This window comes from Morone saxatilis, unplaced genomic scaffold (assembly GCF_004916995.1).
Source record: "Morone saxatilis isolate NCDOM2014 unplaced genomic scaffold, NCSU_SB_2.0 Contig8, whole genome shotgun sequence".
Taxonomy (NCBI): domain Eukaryota; kingdom Metazoa; phylum Chordata; class Actinopteri; family Moronidae; genus Morone; species Morone saxatilis.
Window position 1 is genome coordinate 17,657,879 of NW_023340257.1, and position 17,915 is coordinate 17,675,793.

The window sequence follows — 17,915 nt, forward strand, 5'->3', positions numbered from 1 at the left end:
TGTCTTTTTACTGTCTGATGCTCATGGTGATATACATGGTTTACACAGCATTATGCCATCGTGGTGGCGTCAGTCAGTCTCTCTGCGTGTAGGCGCGTGCTTGTAAATACTGTAACTCAAGAGCAATACATTATAGAAAGGTTAAACTTACACCACAGGTTCCCATTGAAAATTGAGCTTTTGGATGTAGATTTTGAAGCACCTTGCTGTGTGATTTTGCATATAAAAATAGAACATCTCATTATCTTGACACCACTACAGTTGTACCAATGTGTTATGTGAGGACAAGCTGACAGAAATATTTGCTTAGTTACATGTTTATTTGCTTAATAAGAATAGCATTCTTCTTTGTTTAATCTATTGTAGTGATGGGGAAACATTAAACTGTAGTGATGGGGAAACATTAAACTCAAATAACTCTTATATAATGTAGAGTTATATGTCTCTGCATTATTTCAGTAACACAAAAATCAACCCAAAAATACTGAGTGCGTCTATAAGTAAATTTAAATATTTAAAGGTCTTAAGATGCAGAATGTAAATTGGTAGCATTATCAATAATGCATCTGCAAATTTGCAGCCAGTACAGACATCCACTTTAGAGAATTTTGAGACAACTAAATGAGACTTCCATAAAGAAGTAGAAATGTCCTCATAACTTTTTTGCATGCCATCATTTTAATTGTCACTTTTAGTCACTAAACATGTTGTAATTCTGACTGCCATGGCCTCACTTCCTTTTACTCATACATTAAAATAGTCAATGATCTTTTTGTTATTACTCCATCTGTCATACTGATCAGTTAAACATGATTAAACTGGTAATATTACTCAAGGTCATCAGACTCCTGACACAGACACAGAGGGAGTGTAACCCCAAGTGCTTCTACATTGATATGTGACTGTGTAATAATGAGGCCTGATTCAGGGATGTGTTTTTATGACTGTGTTGCACAATATGTTGCAAGATTGTGTGCTTCCTACTTGATCCTCTCTGCAGGCCTTGTGAGAAAACTCCCACACTATGGACAGTTTGTACTGACCGATAGTGTTGAGGGCTTTTCAATATATAGATGTGATTGTCATATATCAGTAACACATTTGTGACTGTTGTCTCTTTCTCTCATTGTGTGTGTGTGTGTGTGTGTGTGTTCGGGGGGCATCAGATGCAAGAGATGATTAAAGACATTCGGCAAGTGTTTATTAGTAACCTTGATGACCTGACCTGGATGGATGCAGAGACGAAGAAAGCAGCTGAGGAGAAGGTATTGGTTATAATAACCTGTCTATTGTGTTGTGTTGTATTATATTTTGTCCTTTAGGATATGTGATGACTACAATACTTGTTTGTCAAATTTTCTCTTCTACTTTTCCGTAGGCCCGAGCTATCCGGGAACGGATCGGCTATTCTGACAACATTATGGATGATGAATACCTTAACAATGAGTACAAAGATGTGAGTGTCTAAAAAGATGCAATAATGAATGTTTTCCTTCTTTCACTGAATTAGCGTAAAAGAATACAGGGTGGGTTCATTGAAGCCGCATATCAGTCTCTGTAAATTCTTGGCTTTTATGAGTTTTGCTGGAGAATATATGACCAAGTGCTGATAGCTTTCATCACGGCTAATCCTCTTGTTTTTCTGGCTGTGTGTCGGTGTTAGCTGGGCTACAGTGCAGAGGAGTACTTTGAAAACATCTTACAGAACCTGGAGTATGTGCAGAAGAAACGCCTGCGGAAACTCAGAGTCAAAGTCAACAAAGAGGAGTAAGATTCCCTGTGGGGGTCGAATTCAATCAATACTCGGCAAACAGGCTTATTCCAGATATGTAGTAATTTAAAATTACAATTTTAAGTATAATCACTAATAATAAATGACTTATTCGCTTATGGGGCTTTGGTGTGACACACTATCTTGCATTTAGCACAGTGCATTCACATTCTCCCACACAAACTCCTACTCACAGATACAGTTCACCCTTTCACTAAACACAGCAGAAATGCTAGTACTAGCCTGTTGTTATTAACCACAGGTTAATTTTAATATCTTTCATTTAACATGAGTTGTACTGCACTATAGTGTCATTTACTGTACCATTATTTAATTCCACCCTCCTTGTTTTATCCAGGTGGGTAACTGGAGCTGCTGTTGTCAACGCCTTCTACTCATCCAGCAAAAACCAAATAGGTATTTTCACATATGCACATGCAAACCCATTCAGATACATCTCATGACACACTACACTACACTACATTTTATTTAAGTCTTTTTGTTTTTCCCTTGTGGCAGTGTTCCCTGCAGGCATCCTCCAGCCGCCTTTCTTCAGCAAAGGCCAGGCTAAATCTCTCAACTATGGTGGCATCGGCATGGTAATCGGTCACGAGATCACACATGGCTTTGATGACAATGGTATGATTTTCTGCACTGTTGCTCTTTGTTCCTCCCAGAGGCATTTTTGGCAGATTATGGTATTTGGATAGAAATATTTCCCTTGCTGTAACTAGTACCACTTCAGAAAGTGTTGGAAAGCCATTTCTGTGTGCCACCTCAGATGTTTTTCACCGCAGTCATTTCTATTGGGTTATGTCAAGTTATTATGTTCAATCTCAAAGATGTCAGGATTCTTTTGTACTGATAACCACAACTGTGAGCCACCCAGAAACACAATATAAATGAATTAAATGTATGGTAACTTGTAATTGACATCACTTGGTGCGTTTCAGTGGTCTCAGATAACACGATAATGGCTGTTTGGGCATTGAAAAGCATCACAATCCTTTTTCCTGTTGTTGGTTAAATTCAACCAGCCAACCTTTCATGCATTTGGCTTCTTGTTTTAGGTCGTAACTATGATAAGGACGGTGACCTGAAGGACTGGTGGACACCAGACTCCACTCAGAGGTTCCTGGAGCTGTCAAAATGCATTGTCAATCAGTATGGCAACTTCTCCTGGGACCTGGCCAATGGACTTCATGTATGTCCTGGTAGAACTAATCAGGGGTTAAGGTGGGATTTGGCAGGTGGGTGGGGGAACCGTAAGACTTAAAATCCTGTGCAACAGGTGACGAAAAACAGTTAAAGTATTTCGACATCTGTTTGCTGCTTCAGAAAATGTGAGAATTTGTTGCTTATATATCATCTTAAATTCAGTGTTTTGTGGTTGTAGACTGTTGGACGGACAAAACTAGTAATTAGAAGAAACTGACATGATGTAATAAAAGGTTATCAGACAATTAAAAAATTAAATTAAATATATTAATTCAGTTAAATATTTATAATGTAAATAGAAGCTTTGCCTTTAAACTCCGATCAGATGGTAAAACCTCCACTCTTTCAAGCTTTTTTTAGAATTTACAACATTTTCTCCAATATTACCCCAAATCTAGCTTTTTGTCTCATTTATTTGCCTTCCTGTTACCTTTGCCAGCCTACCTTTTTCCATCTTTTTTTTTCCAGTTTTGCAGGCTCATCTCTTCTCTGCTTCAGGTGTCTTTAATATTTTGTGTTGACATATCAATCCCTCTCCCTCTCTTTGTCTCCCCTCGTCGGTCCTATTGCATTGAACAAGCTTCTTTTATCCCCTGGGAAAATGATTTCTTGTATCCCAAAGAGTGATATCTGTGATTTGCTGAAATATGTAGGAAAAATTACCATTTCCCCCCTTTCCCCTGCCAATCTTTGTGTTCTCTCTCCTTATGTCCCCTCTCTAGTTAAATGGTAACAACACCCTCGGGGAAAACATTGCTGACAATGGAGGGATACGGCAGGCATATCAGGTAATGAGCCTGAAAACAAAAAAGGAAACTCGGCTTAGGAGCCCTGGTTTAAAGATGACAGAAGATGGCATTCAGTCTGTGGTTTGTTATTGTCGTCTGCTCGCTAACATTAATAGATGTGTCATTTTGCCAGGTCACTGACTGGCTCATTAGCTATTATAAACACAACAATGAAGGACATGGTGTTGCTGCGGATTTTTTCAGTTTTGACCAGAGGTGAACAGAGAAAGGGCATTTACAGATTTTAATGCTATACAAAATAACAAATATTCTTATTTTAGATCAACCGCACAGTATCTGCTTATATTTATTTGCATTAACATTGTCAGTTTTGTTGCTTTTTTTCAAGGCGAACGCTTTGTTGTTATATATGAATAACTAGATCTTGTGCAATACCTGTATTCTATAATTACAATTTTACAGGAAATGTGATGAAATTTATTTTTTTCTGCCTTAAACACAAAGTGTTATAATTTAAATGCTAATGCCAAATGCTCAAAATTGAATAGTAATGAGCCAGAAATGGTATCATGAGGCACACAAAATAGATTTACTAATAGGAACATCCACATTAAATTAGCAGGCATATAATATGGATTTTTATTATGTTTTTTGGCTAGGTTTTTATAATCAGTAACAATTAGGACATTTTGAGCAATTTTCATATTTTTTCACTCAACAGTTGTCATATAAGATGAGAACATTTGTTTTCTATTAATACTTCAGGCCTATAAGAACTACGTGAAGGAACATGGAGAGGAGCCCCTACTGCCTGGCATTGACCTTTCCCACAATCAACTCTTCTTCCTTAACTTTGCTCAGGTAGTTGATGGATGAATGGATGGATGGTTAGATTGATTGGCTGATGGATTACAGTTATTCATAGATAATGGATAGATACATAAATGATAAACTGGTTGATAATTTGGTGGATATATAGATGGGTGGATGATATATTGACAGATGGATTTTAATGAAAGACTGATTGAAGGATTTGGTGACAGGTTGATTGGTCTAATGCAGTATGTCCTTATTGCTGTCTTTTTCAGGTGTGGTGTGGAACACACCGACCAGAGCAAGCTGTTAATTCCATCAAAGTAGACGTACACAGTCCAGGGAAATTCAGGTAAATTCACATCAATCTGCCAGGTGGCCATGCTATGTACATTTCAATTTCAAGTAACCTCCTAAAGCAGCAACTTTCTGAACTCAAGCAACCAACAATCTCCTCTGTATGTAATTACAGGGTACTGGGCTCCCTTCAGAATTTCCCAGAATTTGCCAAAGCATTCAGCTGCAACAAGAGCAGCTACATGGTCCCTGACAACACCTGCCGTGTGTGGTGATCCATAGACCTCTGGGATGGGGACTGTTCTGACGTGGGTCATCCCTGTCCCTCTACAGTACCTCTCCCCTCTGACTGAGCACTCGTCGGGGGCTACAGGGAAGTGGAAGCTCCCCTTAGCTCTTTACTGGATGGACCAGGGCTGGTGGACTGACACTGCAGTATGCACTTCCTCTGAGGAAAGCAGTGGACTGTACCCTCACGGACAGGCGGGGCACTGTCTCTCCGACTCTAATACTGTAGTTCATTCAATCAGCCTGATTATTCTTCTACTCACTGGATACAATCACTCCTTGTTTTTATTTTTCTTCTCTCCATTTTTATCTTGTTTTATTCATCATTTGTGAGTCTGCCAATGTGTATGTGAGCGTGAGTGTGTTTCAGTCAAAATACTGTACAAGTAGTTGGCAAGAGATGGGCAGACAGACAAATGTGCTCAAACCCAGTGGCATATGAATACACCACACACCCACTCACACTTATATACATGTAACAGAACCACTGTACTGTATGTGGGATTGAGCTGTATGCCTCTCATAAAACCTCAGCTGGTTTCAGCCTTTATCTACATGCTGATACACTCTACAATGTACTCGTAATGTACTCTTTGTTAATATGTAGGACTATATTAGGTAAATTATTACAGAAAATCTGAATTTATTTTGTTGAATAGACCAGTAAATATTTAACCATAATCACATATTACATAATACTGTTCTATATTTAATATTAATGACTTAACTGCAGTTGACAGGCGGCTGCTGTTCATTAGCAGTATGTCAAATAAACCAAAATGACGTTTTTCGCCTTTAAGATGACAGTTGGTCATGAATCATTGAGCTGACAATCGACAGACACCCAACCATTTTTATACTTTCACTGAGCCTCCTGTGTGTTTCTATGTGGATGTATGTCTCTATGTGTTTTCCAGTCTTTGTAAGTCATGATGATCGCTGCCTACTGTTTGTCAAGCAAACTGGTATGCCTTACATGATCTGTTGTGCTACAGTGTGAGAGTGTGTATGTGTATAATTCACGGGAGAACCGAGAATAAGAAAATGTAACATAAAAGGAATAGACTTTTTCACAAATGTGCTATTTGATGTCTGTACGCTAGAGCCAGCAGCCAGTTAGTTTTGCTTAGCATAAAGACTTGAAATACCTCTACAGCTAACAAAAACAACGACTTTCTAGAGTCTTTGACGACTGCCTGGTAACCTTATAGCGACAAGACTGGAGACAAGGAGTCTTTACCCTTCAACTTTTCTATGGATTATCAAAGAAAATATAGCTTGGTAATTGGTGAAATTTAAATGTGGTGTTTCCAGTTGTTATGCTAAGCTAAGCTAACCATGTCCTGGCTGTAGCTTTATATTTAATAGAATGATATGAGAGTGGTATCAATCTTAATCTTCTTCAACTCAAACTTGAAGGCATATAGTGTATATTTACCAAATGTTGAACCGAATTCCTTTAAGACAGGTGTTTGTGATTGTATCAGTTTGACCTCTGTTTTAGACCAGCATACTAAGACTCTGCCATAAACACTCTACCCCCGTTTTTAAAAAAAAATGATCCTTGTAGCAATTGAACACAAAAAGTCAATTGCGCCCAGACCCCGATATAGATTTAGGCCTTTGAAAAGGAATGTTAATCCTTATCTACTTTTTAAAACTGCCAGGCCAAGTCTTGGCGAAATGCTAATGGAAATATTTCCCAAAGTGAAGCTCAGTGGATCCCAGTTTAGGGATTCATCATTTTGTATGGCTGTTATTTTCTACGTAAAATGTTAACTGAGGATACTGATAGCAAAGATAGTTATTTGTGGAGTTTGCCTTGCCTTTTATATACAGATTTAGTTGCAATGAATGAATCAATGATCCATGTCAGAGCACTTCTTCCAGACTGTCAATACGCAACACCTTCATGTCCAGTTTAGTGTCTTCTTTTACCCCATGTTTTTTTCGTATTGTTTTGTGGCAAGCTTTCTGTCTCTCCTGTCCCACCTGTTGGGCTCAGCCTCGCTCAGCGCTTTCTTTCTTCTGGTTCGTTTCTCCTCTCTCTTCCGTCTCTCTCTCCACTCTCCTCTCTCTCCTCTCACACACAACACACACACACACCACACACACACAGCACACACACTCAACCCTGTAGAAAAGACAGAATACTCAGTTGGCCTGTAGTTTAGCAATACCTTAATAATCAATGACTGATAATCATTCCCACTTTTTTTGTTTTTTTTTTTTTTTTTTTTTTTTTTTTTTTTTTTTTTTTTTTTGGGACCTTGAGGAGAATTTTTTTTTTCTCCCCTTTCAAAATAAATCTTTAAATAAACACCGCTGAGCCTCGCAGGCTGAGTAGTTCCTAAAGGTTTGTGTCGTGTAATTTCCGTGTGTGCATCTGAATCAGGCCTTAATATATATATATATATAGTAATATATATACACATATAAATTCAAGCTCTTAAATCTGATACAAAGACATGTTACATTACATCTTAATCGTTGGTGGTTATTTTTGGCAAGGCCTCAAAATGAGAAACATCTTTTAATGTTGAACTTAAATTGTGCACTGCATAAGAATGTGAGTCCACATAATATCTTGGTCGTGCTGACTTGCCTTAAATGTATTTTTTTTTTTTTTCTGGATATAATGTTCTACATCAAAAAGCAGAAATTCTGCAGAAATGTTCTTTTGCCCCTCAGTGCACTCTGCAGTGTTCTTAAAGAAGGTTAAACTATAGACATATATTTCATACATTCTGTTTCACTCATACAGAATTATTGACTTGAGGGGAGTATTAGGAATATGGGGTATAGTTTCATGTAATAATTTCCACAGAGACAGGGGAAAAAAAGAAAAAGAATAAGTTAATTTAAAAGCAGCATTAGCCTGAACTCTTTTCCCACTAATTGGACCTATAAGCATTGGGGGAGTAGGGGGCTAATGTGTTGCATGATGCAAACAAATGAACCTGCAATATCTTTGTGACAGCTCTTAAGCTGCCTACTAGTAAATATACTCCATGCTGCAATGAACCAGCAAGCACATTTCCTGGCACGGGAATGGCTTGTACCCTGGCTGTAACTGGAGAGGCAAACAGTCCGGGATGTACAGGGAATAAGAAAAAAACACTTCAAGGAGTTCAGAGGTAAAAGAGAGAGCCAAAGGGAATTATAGCGCACAGGATGTATAGGACAGGGGTGCCAAGTAGGAGCACCAGAAATATGGCCAAACTTTGAAGCCAGGTGTCAAAAATATCTTTAGGAATAAGGTAGTTCAACAGGGGCCAGAACTAATCCACACTTGTGCAAATACACACAAGTGAAGTTGGGAAGTTCATGACTTTCAATTTATTTCTTCATTTTTAAAAACATTTTGTCACAATATATACAGTTCAACCTATTAGTGGTTTTCACCACATTGTTTCAATTGTACAACTCCAATGTAAATACACTTCCTCTGGTGGAGCAGAACAACAGCATTTTTGAGGTTTTACTCCACATTCCACCAAATGTCAAGTAGGTTGGCTTTAAAAATCAACTACAGACTGCATTTCTTACACCTTTTCCAAATGTTCATTTGCCTTATTTATTTGTTCTACTTCATTTAATGTACGGTAAAAGTATAAAAACAAGCCTGTGTGATTGCGTGGGAATGCATTTCCACCTCTCTGAGACTCATTCAAGCATTGTTTTCAGCTGAATATCAGTTGCAATTGTTTATTTACTGCGTGGCTTCCCCTTTTGCTCTCATTGGCTGGTAGCACTCTGGCAGATAACTGAAGGTTCACACCACCCACCTTCCTCGTGCTCTCACCCTCCCTGTCATTAGCAACTATGCTTGCTAACATCACAGCTAACATTACAGCACCTCAGCATGTTCCTGGGAGCTGCTTTGCACTTTGCACACTATAGAAGGCTGAGGTTTTATCCTAAAGTAACACAGAGCATGTGGGATGTTTGGAGCCTTTAAACTTATATATAATATAATAATATAATATAATATATAATATATAATATATAATATAATAAGAATGAGAAGCATGACTTGATTTAAAATATATCCGTCCGTGTAACAAACAAAATTAACACCTCTGCACTTTAAACCCTTTAAGGCTGTTTTTAGAAAGTCACCCATGCTAGACCTTCTTTTGTTAATGCTCATAATAGAAATTTCTGCTCCCCTCTGTTGCCCTCTAGTAAAAAAAAAAAACTACTTAGTTTTCCTTCATGTGCCCTTTGAGCGACCCTAACAGTGGGTCCAGTGGTATGTGTGTGTGGAGGGCAGGCATGCGGCCTCTGGAATGCCTGTCAGTGTATGTGTGCGGCAGTGCTCAGGGCGATATGTGGTGACTGAGGGGAGCATAACACAGATTGTGCACACTCACCACATGCACACCGCAAAGAACGTGCACAAAAGCTCACATACATATACGCATACACACGTGCAAATTATGTATTAGGATCATAAGTGAGAAAGTGTTTCAGGTAGGCAATTAGAGTGGGCACAGTGCTATTGCACACTTGATTTGAAAGAAGCTCTTATTGTGAAGTGCACTCTCACTGTGCTCTCATTGTTAAAGGCCACTGATAATCGCCCATTTTGGTTTTAAAGAGGCAAAATATTCTGATATTCAAAGTTTTCATTGCCATGGCTTTAAAGCTTCTGTCCTATGCCCATTTGAAAGTCTCTGTTATTGGTGCTCTTCATTTAATACATGCATTAAGTGACTTCTACCTTTTAAAAACACATTGCTGTTACTATTAGTGAGTGCTACAGGCAGCAAAAAAAAACAGTACACCTTTTAATGTGTCTATTTTTACAAGCATTAAGTAAGTGACACACTGTACACCTGGTACCTGTCACATACATTACAAATGTTGATCACAATAATGTAATGATAATGAAAATGTACCTGTAAAGATTTAAAACAAACACCTATTCAAATATAAACAGTACAGAAGTGTTTTACATTAAAGGCCAACCTGTATTTTTTTGTGGAAATCTAAGAACTGCAGGTTTCACTGAATCTATTTCAGAATGTTAACTTCTCCTACTTAAGCCCTTAGGTATATGTGCTCACTCTATAATTAATGTAAAACAGTGACATCATGTGGTTGATCTTTGCTGTTCAGTTGAGCCTGTAGTGTAATACAAAAGTTAAATGACATCAAATGTATAAGATCCAATATGATAACAGATTACTTTGTCCCTTACAAATATTATTAATAACAATAATATAATAATAATATAATAATACACTTTATTTATACAGCATCTTTCAGAAGACAGTTACAAAGTGCTTTACAATAAAAAGGGAAGAACAAAAAGAGAATAAAATAAGATAAAGCCCATAAAACGTAATACAATATAAAACGCAAAGAACTTAAAATGTCATAAAACATACATTAAATCAACGAAAAGCTCCCTTTAAAAGTGGAAAATTTAAAGACGAGAGAAAGTTTGCAGCCCTGATCATCTCAGGCAGGTAATTCCACAGTTTCGGGGCCCTAACTGCAATGGCTCAAAAATAATTTTTGTAGAGCAAATATAAACCATATGTTGATTCCTTGCATTAGATCTAATTTCTTCTTCACAGGTTAATTGCTAAATTATTTCTTCCTCTATTGCACTGCAAGACACAGGTCATGGAACTGGCAGCTCACTAATGCCATTTGAATAGAAATCTGGAGAAAGTTATTCATGCATTTTTCTCCCTCATGTTGTGACCAAGCCACTGGAGCGCGCTTGCTTTTTTCCTTTCTGCTGTAATCATGCAGTAGTTCAACCACACCCCCACAAATCGGAGCATTAATCACTCAAATCCCAATAATTACAGCTTTTATCCAAGAATTTTAGTTGTTTTTTTGGTTCAAAACAGCAAAGAGCTTCAATGAATGAAAACAACATTTATCTAAACTCTCTTGATTGAGGGTATTGTGCAGTTGCAGAGACTGCCGCCATTAAAGTAACCACGGATCTTCTTTTAGCAGCGGCAGACAGGTGAAAAATCTGTTTCATTACTTTTACATCTTAGTGCAGCCAGTGACAATGTAGACTATGCAATCCTAATTAACTGCTTCAAGTTTGGGACTGGCGTGAAGGTCACAGCACTTAATTGGTTCAGCTAATGTAACACACTTTCTGTCACAATGGGAAATGTCACTTCTTTGATATGCAATACTCCGTGGGGCTTCTCTTGCAGAATCGTTTTGCTTTTCATTTCAATGCTCTCGTTAGGCCAAATAATCCATAACAATAGTAGTTCAGTAGTTTCTTGCATTGTTACACAAGGCTGGCACACAGATACATCCACTGAAATGATGAGTCACTCTGAAAGAGTATCATAGCATCCCCACACTTTTTATAAGAAAGACATGCAATCTTTCTTCTCCAGTTTTTAATCATCCGAAGAAAGAATTTTAATCTTCTCACTCTGGGGAGGTTGTAATGCTTACAACCTCAAAATGTAGCAGCTCTGTAGTTACACAACTAAATCACATTACTCCAATTGTGGCTTTCGGTATCTGAATTTATTTTAAGGTTTTATTGATTTATTTTACAGCACAGTTGGATCAGGCCTAAAGCTACTGTTATAACCAACTTTAGAATTCCCTTTGAGTCAGGGAAGAGCATTCACACGCAGGACCCTTTCTGTGGTCCCAAAAACAAGTTTAATACCAACTGAGACCAGGCTTTGCCCTCAACAGTCCTTGGCTTTGAAACAGCCTGCCTTAGGCCAAGTAGTTTAAAAGCCATGCCTATAAAAACCACTAGTATTACTGCTGATGCTACTACTGCTACTGTATTAATGCTGATGCTACTACTGCTACTGTATTAATGCTACCACTATTGTAATATGAAAATATAACAGTATATCTATAACAATCAATTTGAAAATGATTAAACAAACTGCAATTGTGCAGACATTACATGCATTATTATTTCTACCCTTAATGTTGTTGTTAAGCATGGTTTAAATATTTTTTGGCACCCATTAGCCTCATCTTAGGATGGAACATCTGTCACCTTTGGGTCCTAATCATGTATTTTCCATGTTTTCACCGAATGAGTGCATTCCACTGTGCAAGCAGCACAGCAATAAACATGAAATCTAAATATGAGACGCACAAGGTATACCACACCTGGAAGACATCTTATTACACAGCACCATGTGGTGTACCTGCATAATGATCTATTTGAGGACAGAATACCAAATTGAGGCTGAATGCGAGGGTTGGGAGGGGTGTGTGAGTGGCAGTAAGAGGCACTGTCTTGCTGTTATTGACGTAAACAGACTGGGTATGTTAACAGCCTAAACACATAATTATCTACCAGTTACAAATGACTTGATACTACTGAATTACTATTAAGAAGTGTATCTTTTTAATACAAGCTTGCATGTGCATGTGTCTGAGTGAGAGTGATATTACCATGTTTGCCTGCATGAACATATGTGTGCAAGTGTTTGTTGGATCACATGTGTTTCTGGTAATCCTATTGCATTGCTGTGGTGCAGAAAGTTTCCATCTCAACCTCATTACCCTGTGGATGTTTGCATCTTGTGCACATGTTCAACATGACACCAAGTGTATGGGCTTATTTGGCCTGTGCAGGCTTATAAGGCTTACACCTCCTCTTTACGGGAAAGTGGATGTGGCACAACCTGCAGTAACAACCAGACAATCTAATTCCCTGTTATTAAATGCAGACTTCAAAATGCTCTTTAAAGCTGACAGCGGTACTATTACAGATTTGGAGGCTCAGCTATAATGGCAAGTTATGAGCTGACATGTCAGGAAAACATTAGTTGTTTGATTGCTTCTAGCTGAAATCCAAATATTGGCTGAAATCTTTGTGTTTGTGCTAAATTCAGCTTTAATCTTGAGTTGAATGTGCCAAAAGTAAAACAGTGCTCAAGTTTGATAACTCCCCCTCCCCCCATCCCCCGGGCCATCTCTGCACATAACAATTAAAAGTGTTTAAGAAAGTGCAGCTCCCCACCCAATTTTCTTTCCATTGTTTTTGTTTTCACATCCTATGAGAGTGCGGGTGCACTCACAATAAAAAGAAAGAAAGACGTGTGGTAACCATGGCAACGACATTGCTAGACCTAACACCCAATATTTTTGATGCCCAATTGTGTGACATGAATACACAGAGGACACACACACTCATACACTAAGGTATATCCATTCCTCATTTTATTACCTCTCAGTTACAAAACACTGTCGGTTTCTACTTTACCTCTGAAGAGCTCTGCTGTGCAAAGTGCAGCAGGCTAAATACACAAAAAACTGAAATGTATCAGGTCTGACATTGTTCAGAGAAACATCTGGGTGTTCCCATTATGACATCTATTTAATGGCAATGGAATTCAATCCATGATGCCTAAAAGACTTATAATTCACAGTGTAGAGAAGATAAATCAAGAGGAGAAAACAGAGACATATTTATTTGTTTCATATATATCAGGACAGACAATTCTTAATGTTAAAGGAAACTTTCTTCAGAGCTAAACAGCATTACCACTGGACCATGGCAGATATCCATTGCTCACTTATATACCAGCATCTCAACGTCTGATGTCTGAAATAATTGACAGTATGCATCTAATAGAAAAATATGATCAAAACTGAATGTTGATATTTTCTTCCTCCTGTCCCATGGAAGGAGAACTTAATTTCTCTGTTGAATTCAATTTCTTCCCCGCACACCTCCTTTCTGCTAAAAAAAGAAATAAATCAAAATCCATTAGTAGAACAAACACACTGGCTGAGGCTGCAGTGTATACATTTTGTTAATTTTTACCTTTTTCTCCATCTTAGTTTATTGTGTTAGCATGGTAACATTTACTCATTAATATCTATACAACATTGCATGGCAATCCATCCAATAGTTATTGAGATATTTCACTCTACATTCATAAGTTGAATGGAAGTGAGCTAACAGCTACCTGATTGGACCAAAATGGCCATCCCTAACATATAGCCCAGAAGCTGCTAATGGCTTAAAAATGAATAAAAATACATTAATGCTGTGGTATGCTGTATGTATCTGATACACACACACCACACACACACACACACACACATATATATATATATATATATATATATACAAGCTTTTCTTATACTTTAAAGATGGAATTACTGTATGTACCCAAGCAAACACAAAGACAAAGTAGACAACTGCTGTGCAGCCAGAAATCCATCCTACGATCAGCAGAAAAGGGAAGAGTTTGTTGGACGAAGCTGTTGGACCCACATCTAGAGAGACAAATATAGAAACAATAAAAGTGTTGGGAGGATGTGGAAAGATTTATTGAATTAAACTCTGGATCATTTCTTTGCCTCAATCTTCTGTGTGGAATGTGGGTTTCTTACCTCTCTTGGACATGGCATCTCTCCCTGCGCTAATCTTCTTGTTGTGATGGGTGCAACGCCAGGCTCCATGCTGTGAAGAGTTGACATTGGCATCCGGCAGGGCTGGGTGGAACAAATCTGGTGGACTTGGAATTAAATTCATCCTTATCCCTTCATCGGTCCCATCTAACCTTAGCCGGTTTGCATTCACAAAAAGCTGTATATTACTGACAGAAATTCTTTTCATTCACATCACATCATTTTCTCTGTGGACCTGGTCCCAGCTGTGCTAGGCCCTGTGTCTCCCTGGAGGAGCTGCTGCAGCTGGGGTTGGCAACTTGGTCTCTAGAGGGTATACTGGGTCTTCTTCAGTTAGGTCACTATTGGTCAATATCAGAGCTACAGGAAAACAAATAAAACCAACTTTAGTGAACAGCATTTGATTAAAATTAAGTTTCACAAGGGCATGGCTGAATGTGTCTACTGTGAATTTTGACCTGTCTCTATTTGAGCTGGGCCTCTAGTAGCTGTGTACAAGACTGTTCACAAGCTAGGAATAGTTTGGCATTTTGGGAAATTTGCTTTCTTGCCAAGAGTTAGATGAGATTAATAACACTGTGCTGTCTGTAAGATAAATATGAAGCTACATCCAGCAGTCAGTTAACCTTAAAGACAGGTCGAAAACAGGAGGATACAGCTAAGCTGGCTCTGATAACAAAGTCTGCCTACCAGCACCTGTTTGTCTTATTTGTACAAAAGTCTTAAAATGTCAAGGCGTTAAGCACAATCACATTTCTTGTCCTTTTTACTCTTTGTGTAAATTAAACAAATTAGACATAATACTTCTTGATTAGTGACTTTTAGATTTTTATTTTTATTTTTTTTAAATGTGTTAACTTCAGGGTGACCCGTGGTTGACACCACCCGAATCTGCTGTACGTGCGTGTGGTAGAAAGGCTTAATTTTTATTTTCAGTGCCCACGTTAACAGATTACAGCAGTCACATTACCAGTGTGAGAAATCTTTTATTTAACAGGACTTCCCTTGTGAAAGAATTTACAGAAGTGAACCAGTTGAAGGACAGTATCTTCTCTCTCTCTCTCTCTCTCTCTGTCTCTCTCTCTCTTTATCTCTCTCTCGCTCGCTCACTCTCTCTCTCTCTCGCTGCAGATTCATATTAAACAATAAAGATATGAGATTGGTATCAAATGTATAACTCTTGGCAAAAAAGTGAATAAGTATATTTTCAAAAATGTCAAACTATTCCTTTAAAGGCTATAGGGAGAGGACAGGCATGAGGACAGGAGAGGAAAGGAGAGGAGAGGAGCAGTAATTACTGGAGACTATTTAAGGAACCATAAAGGCTGAAGGAGAAGAGCACAGGAAGAGAGAGATCAGGTGGTCTAGAAAGTGGAGAGCACAGGAAGAATGAGAGGAAGGGAAGAAAGAGAGAATGGAAAAGAGAGGACACTCATGGTTTAATTGGATGAACACTTGTCACTGACAGGGCCTGCTCCTGAAAATGACAGCTCTCTCTTTCTCCCTCTAACCCCTTTCATCTTTAATAGGCCTCTCTAATCTATTTGTACATCTACACAAGCACACTAACATGCCCACATATAACCCATAATCAGTATGGTGAGAACTGAGAGATATGGGTTCAAATTGATTGCATAATTACATGGAATTACAGCACCCCCGCTATCACTGAAGAGTGTGGTTGTCGATGTCCATCAAAGACCCAAATTTTACTTTGTGTCCCTGGCGATCTGAATGAACGCACCTGGGTTTCGCTCCTTTACTGTATTAACTCCAAATAATTGTACCTTCTATTCTCTCCCTTCAGTAACAAACTGACTTTCTCCTCCTGCTAAGCCACAATCTGATTTCCCTCCCATGTGGCTGCTTCCTTCCTTTGGTGTGGCGAGAGATTACCCACAATCACTGTTGCTCAAATCCATCCTTGTAACCGGGCAGAGGTATGGGTTTGTGTTTTGAGCAGAAAATCAAATAATAACTCTTCATTTGCAAAATATTTTGGCTCTTGCTACATTCATCACTTTTATCTCACTGTATTTGGATAGGATCTCTCATGTGTTAGCTAATCGAAGCTGTTTATACTTTGTCCTTCATTTGGATTTTTTCTTGCTGCATTCCTATCTTCCCAGTGATGCCTATCTGTGCTCTGCTCCTCCGCTGCCTCGCTGGGTGGATCCAGAGGGTTTTGTGGAAGGGATCCCTGCCAGCTGATGGTAAAGTCTATTCCAGGTAGTGTTTATCAGGCAGGAGATGTAGTGATCAAGGGGCTATTCCCTGTTCATGTCAAGGCACCACAGGCTGAGATGGAATTTTGGAGTGGGAAGGTTAATGCTTCCTGTGAAATATTTTATTTTCTTGAACATGTTCAGCTGAACTAAGCAAATGTTTAACATCCTCTGTCATCATATGTCTCGATTTCTGATGTTCATCCATGCAGCTATTATTGTCTTGTGTTCCACTGCGGTTTTAACCAATGAGCTTATCGCTGGCTTCAGGCTGTGATCTTTGCAGTGGAGGAAATTAACAATGACCCAGACCTCCTGCCGACCTGCTCAACTTCACCCTCGGCTATCTGACAGCTGATACTTGCCTACCCAGCAGCACCCTCTTAGCAGCCATGGCTATTGTCACTGGACAGGAAGTTTGTTTGGCAAACTCAGAATGTGGATTTGTGCCTGTGATACCAATTATTGTTAGTGATGCAGCCTCCGTTGTTGTTGCAAACACCCTTTGGGTGTTTGATATACCCATTGTGAGGATAATTGATGTGTTGCAAACATAATAATGATTCATGTGTTGCTTTTGTTACAAAGTATTTCTAATACTGTATTGCGGTACCATATGTCTCTCTTCTCTTCTTGCACATTTGTGTTTGGGCTGCAAAATGTTATCCCGCAGCTTCACAAGTAAAAGCTCGTGGGCTCAAACCCCAGTAGGTCTAACCTCAGCTGTCTGCATTCAGTTTGTAAGTTATTTCTGTATTCATGTGGATTTCTTGCGGCTTCTCAGCTTCCATATCAAAGACATAAATGTTAGGTATTACAGATGCTCCCGCAATTACCCCTGACAAAAGCAACAGCCTCAAAAATTATAGCTGTAGTTGATTACCACTCCTAAATAGTTAAGATGTGTCAAATGCAGAGGATACAGTTTGTCTCTGGGACTATTTAAGTATAAATTAATGAATGTGTCTATTTCTGTTTTACATACTCACTGTCACTAATTTTTTAAACTGCCTCTATCTCTAATTGTCTAATAACCATTCTTATTCTTCACAGGAGAGCTAGTTTGCCTCCTGAGTGTGTTTGAGTGATAACAGGAGGTACCCGCTGTTCTTCTACACAATCCCAAGCGATGCTGCATAAGTGTTGGTCAGGGCTGAGCAG

At 38.6% G+C, this 17,915-nt stretch overlaps 1 protein-coding gene across 3 annotated transcripts in view; it reads left to right on the forward strand.

Moving 5' to 3' along the window:
- The window catches only part of LOC118341538 (neprilysin-like), a 28,299-nt gene extending 21,779 nt beyond the window's left edge, over positions 1-6,520 (forward strand). For all 3 annotated transcript variants that reach the window (XM_035679808.1, XM_035679809.1, XM_035679810.1), the window contains exons 14-23: positions 1,167-1,265; positions 1,379-1,456; positions 1,664-1,767; positions 2,130-2,188; positions 2,291-2,410; positions 2,842-2,975; positions 3,712-3,777; positions 4,504-4,599; positions 4,827-4,903; positions 5,024-6,520. In XM_035679808.1, coding sequence (XP_035535701.1) covers positions 1,167-1,265; positions 1,379-1,456; positions 1,664-1,767; positions 2,130-2,188; positions 2,291-2,410; positions 2,842-2,975; positions 3,712-3,777; positions 4,504-4,599; positions 4,827-4,903; positions 5,024-5,123 — 933 coding nt within the window. In that variant the 3' untranslated portion in view covers positions 5,124-6,520. The remainder of the gene's footprint in view (positions 1-1,166; positions 1,266-1,378; positions 1,457-1,663; positions 1,768-2,129; positions 2,189-2,290; positions 2,411-2,841; positions 2,976-3,711; positions 3,778-4,503; positions 4,600-4,826; positions 4,904-5,023) is intronic.
- The last annotated feature ends 11,395 nt before the right edge of the window (positions 6,521-17,915 follow it).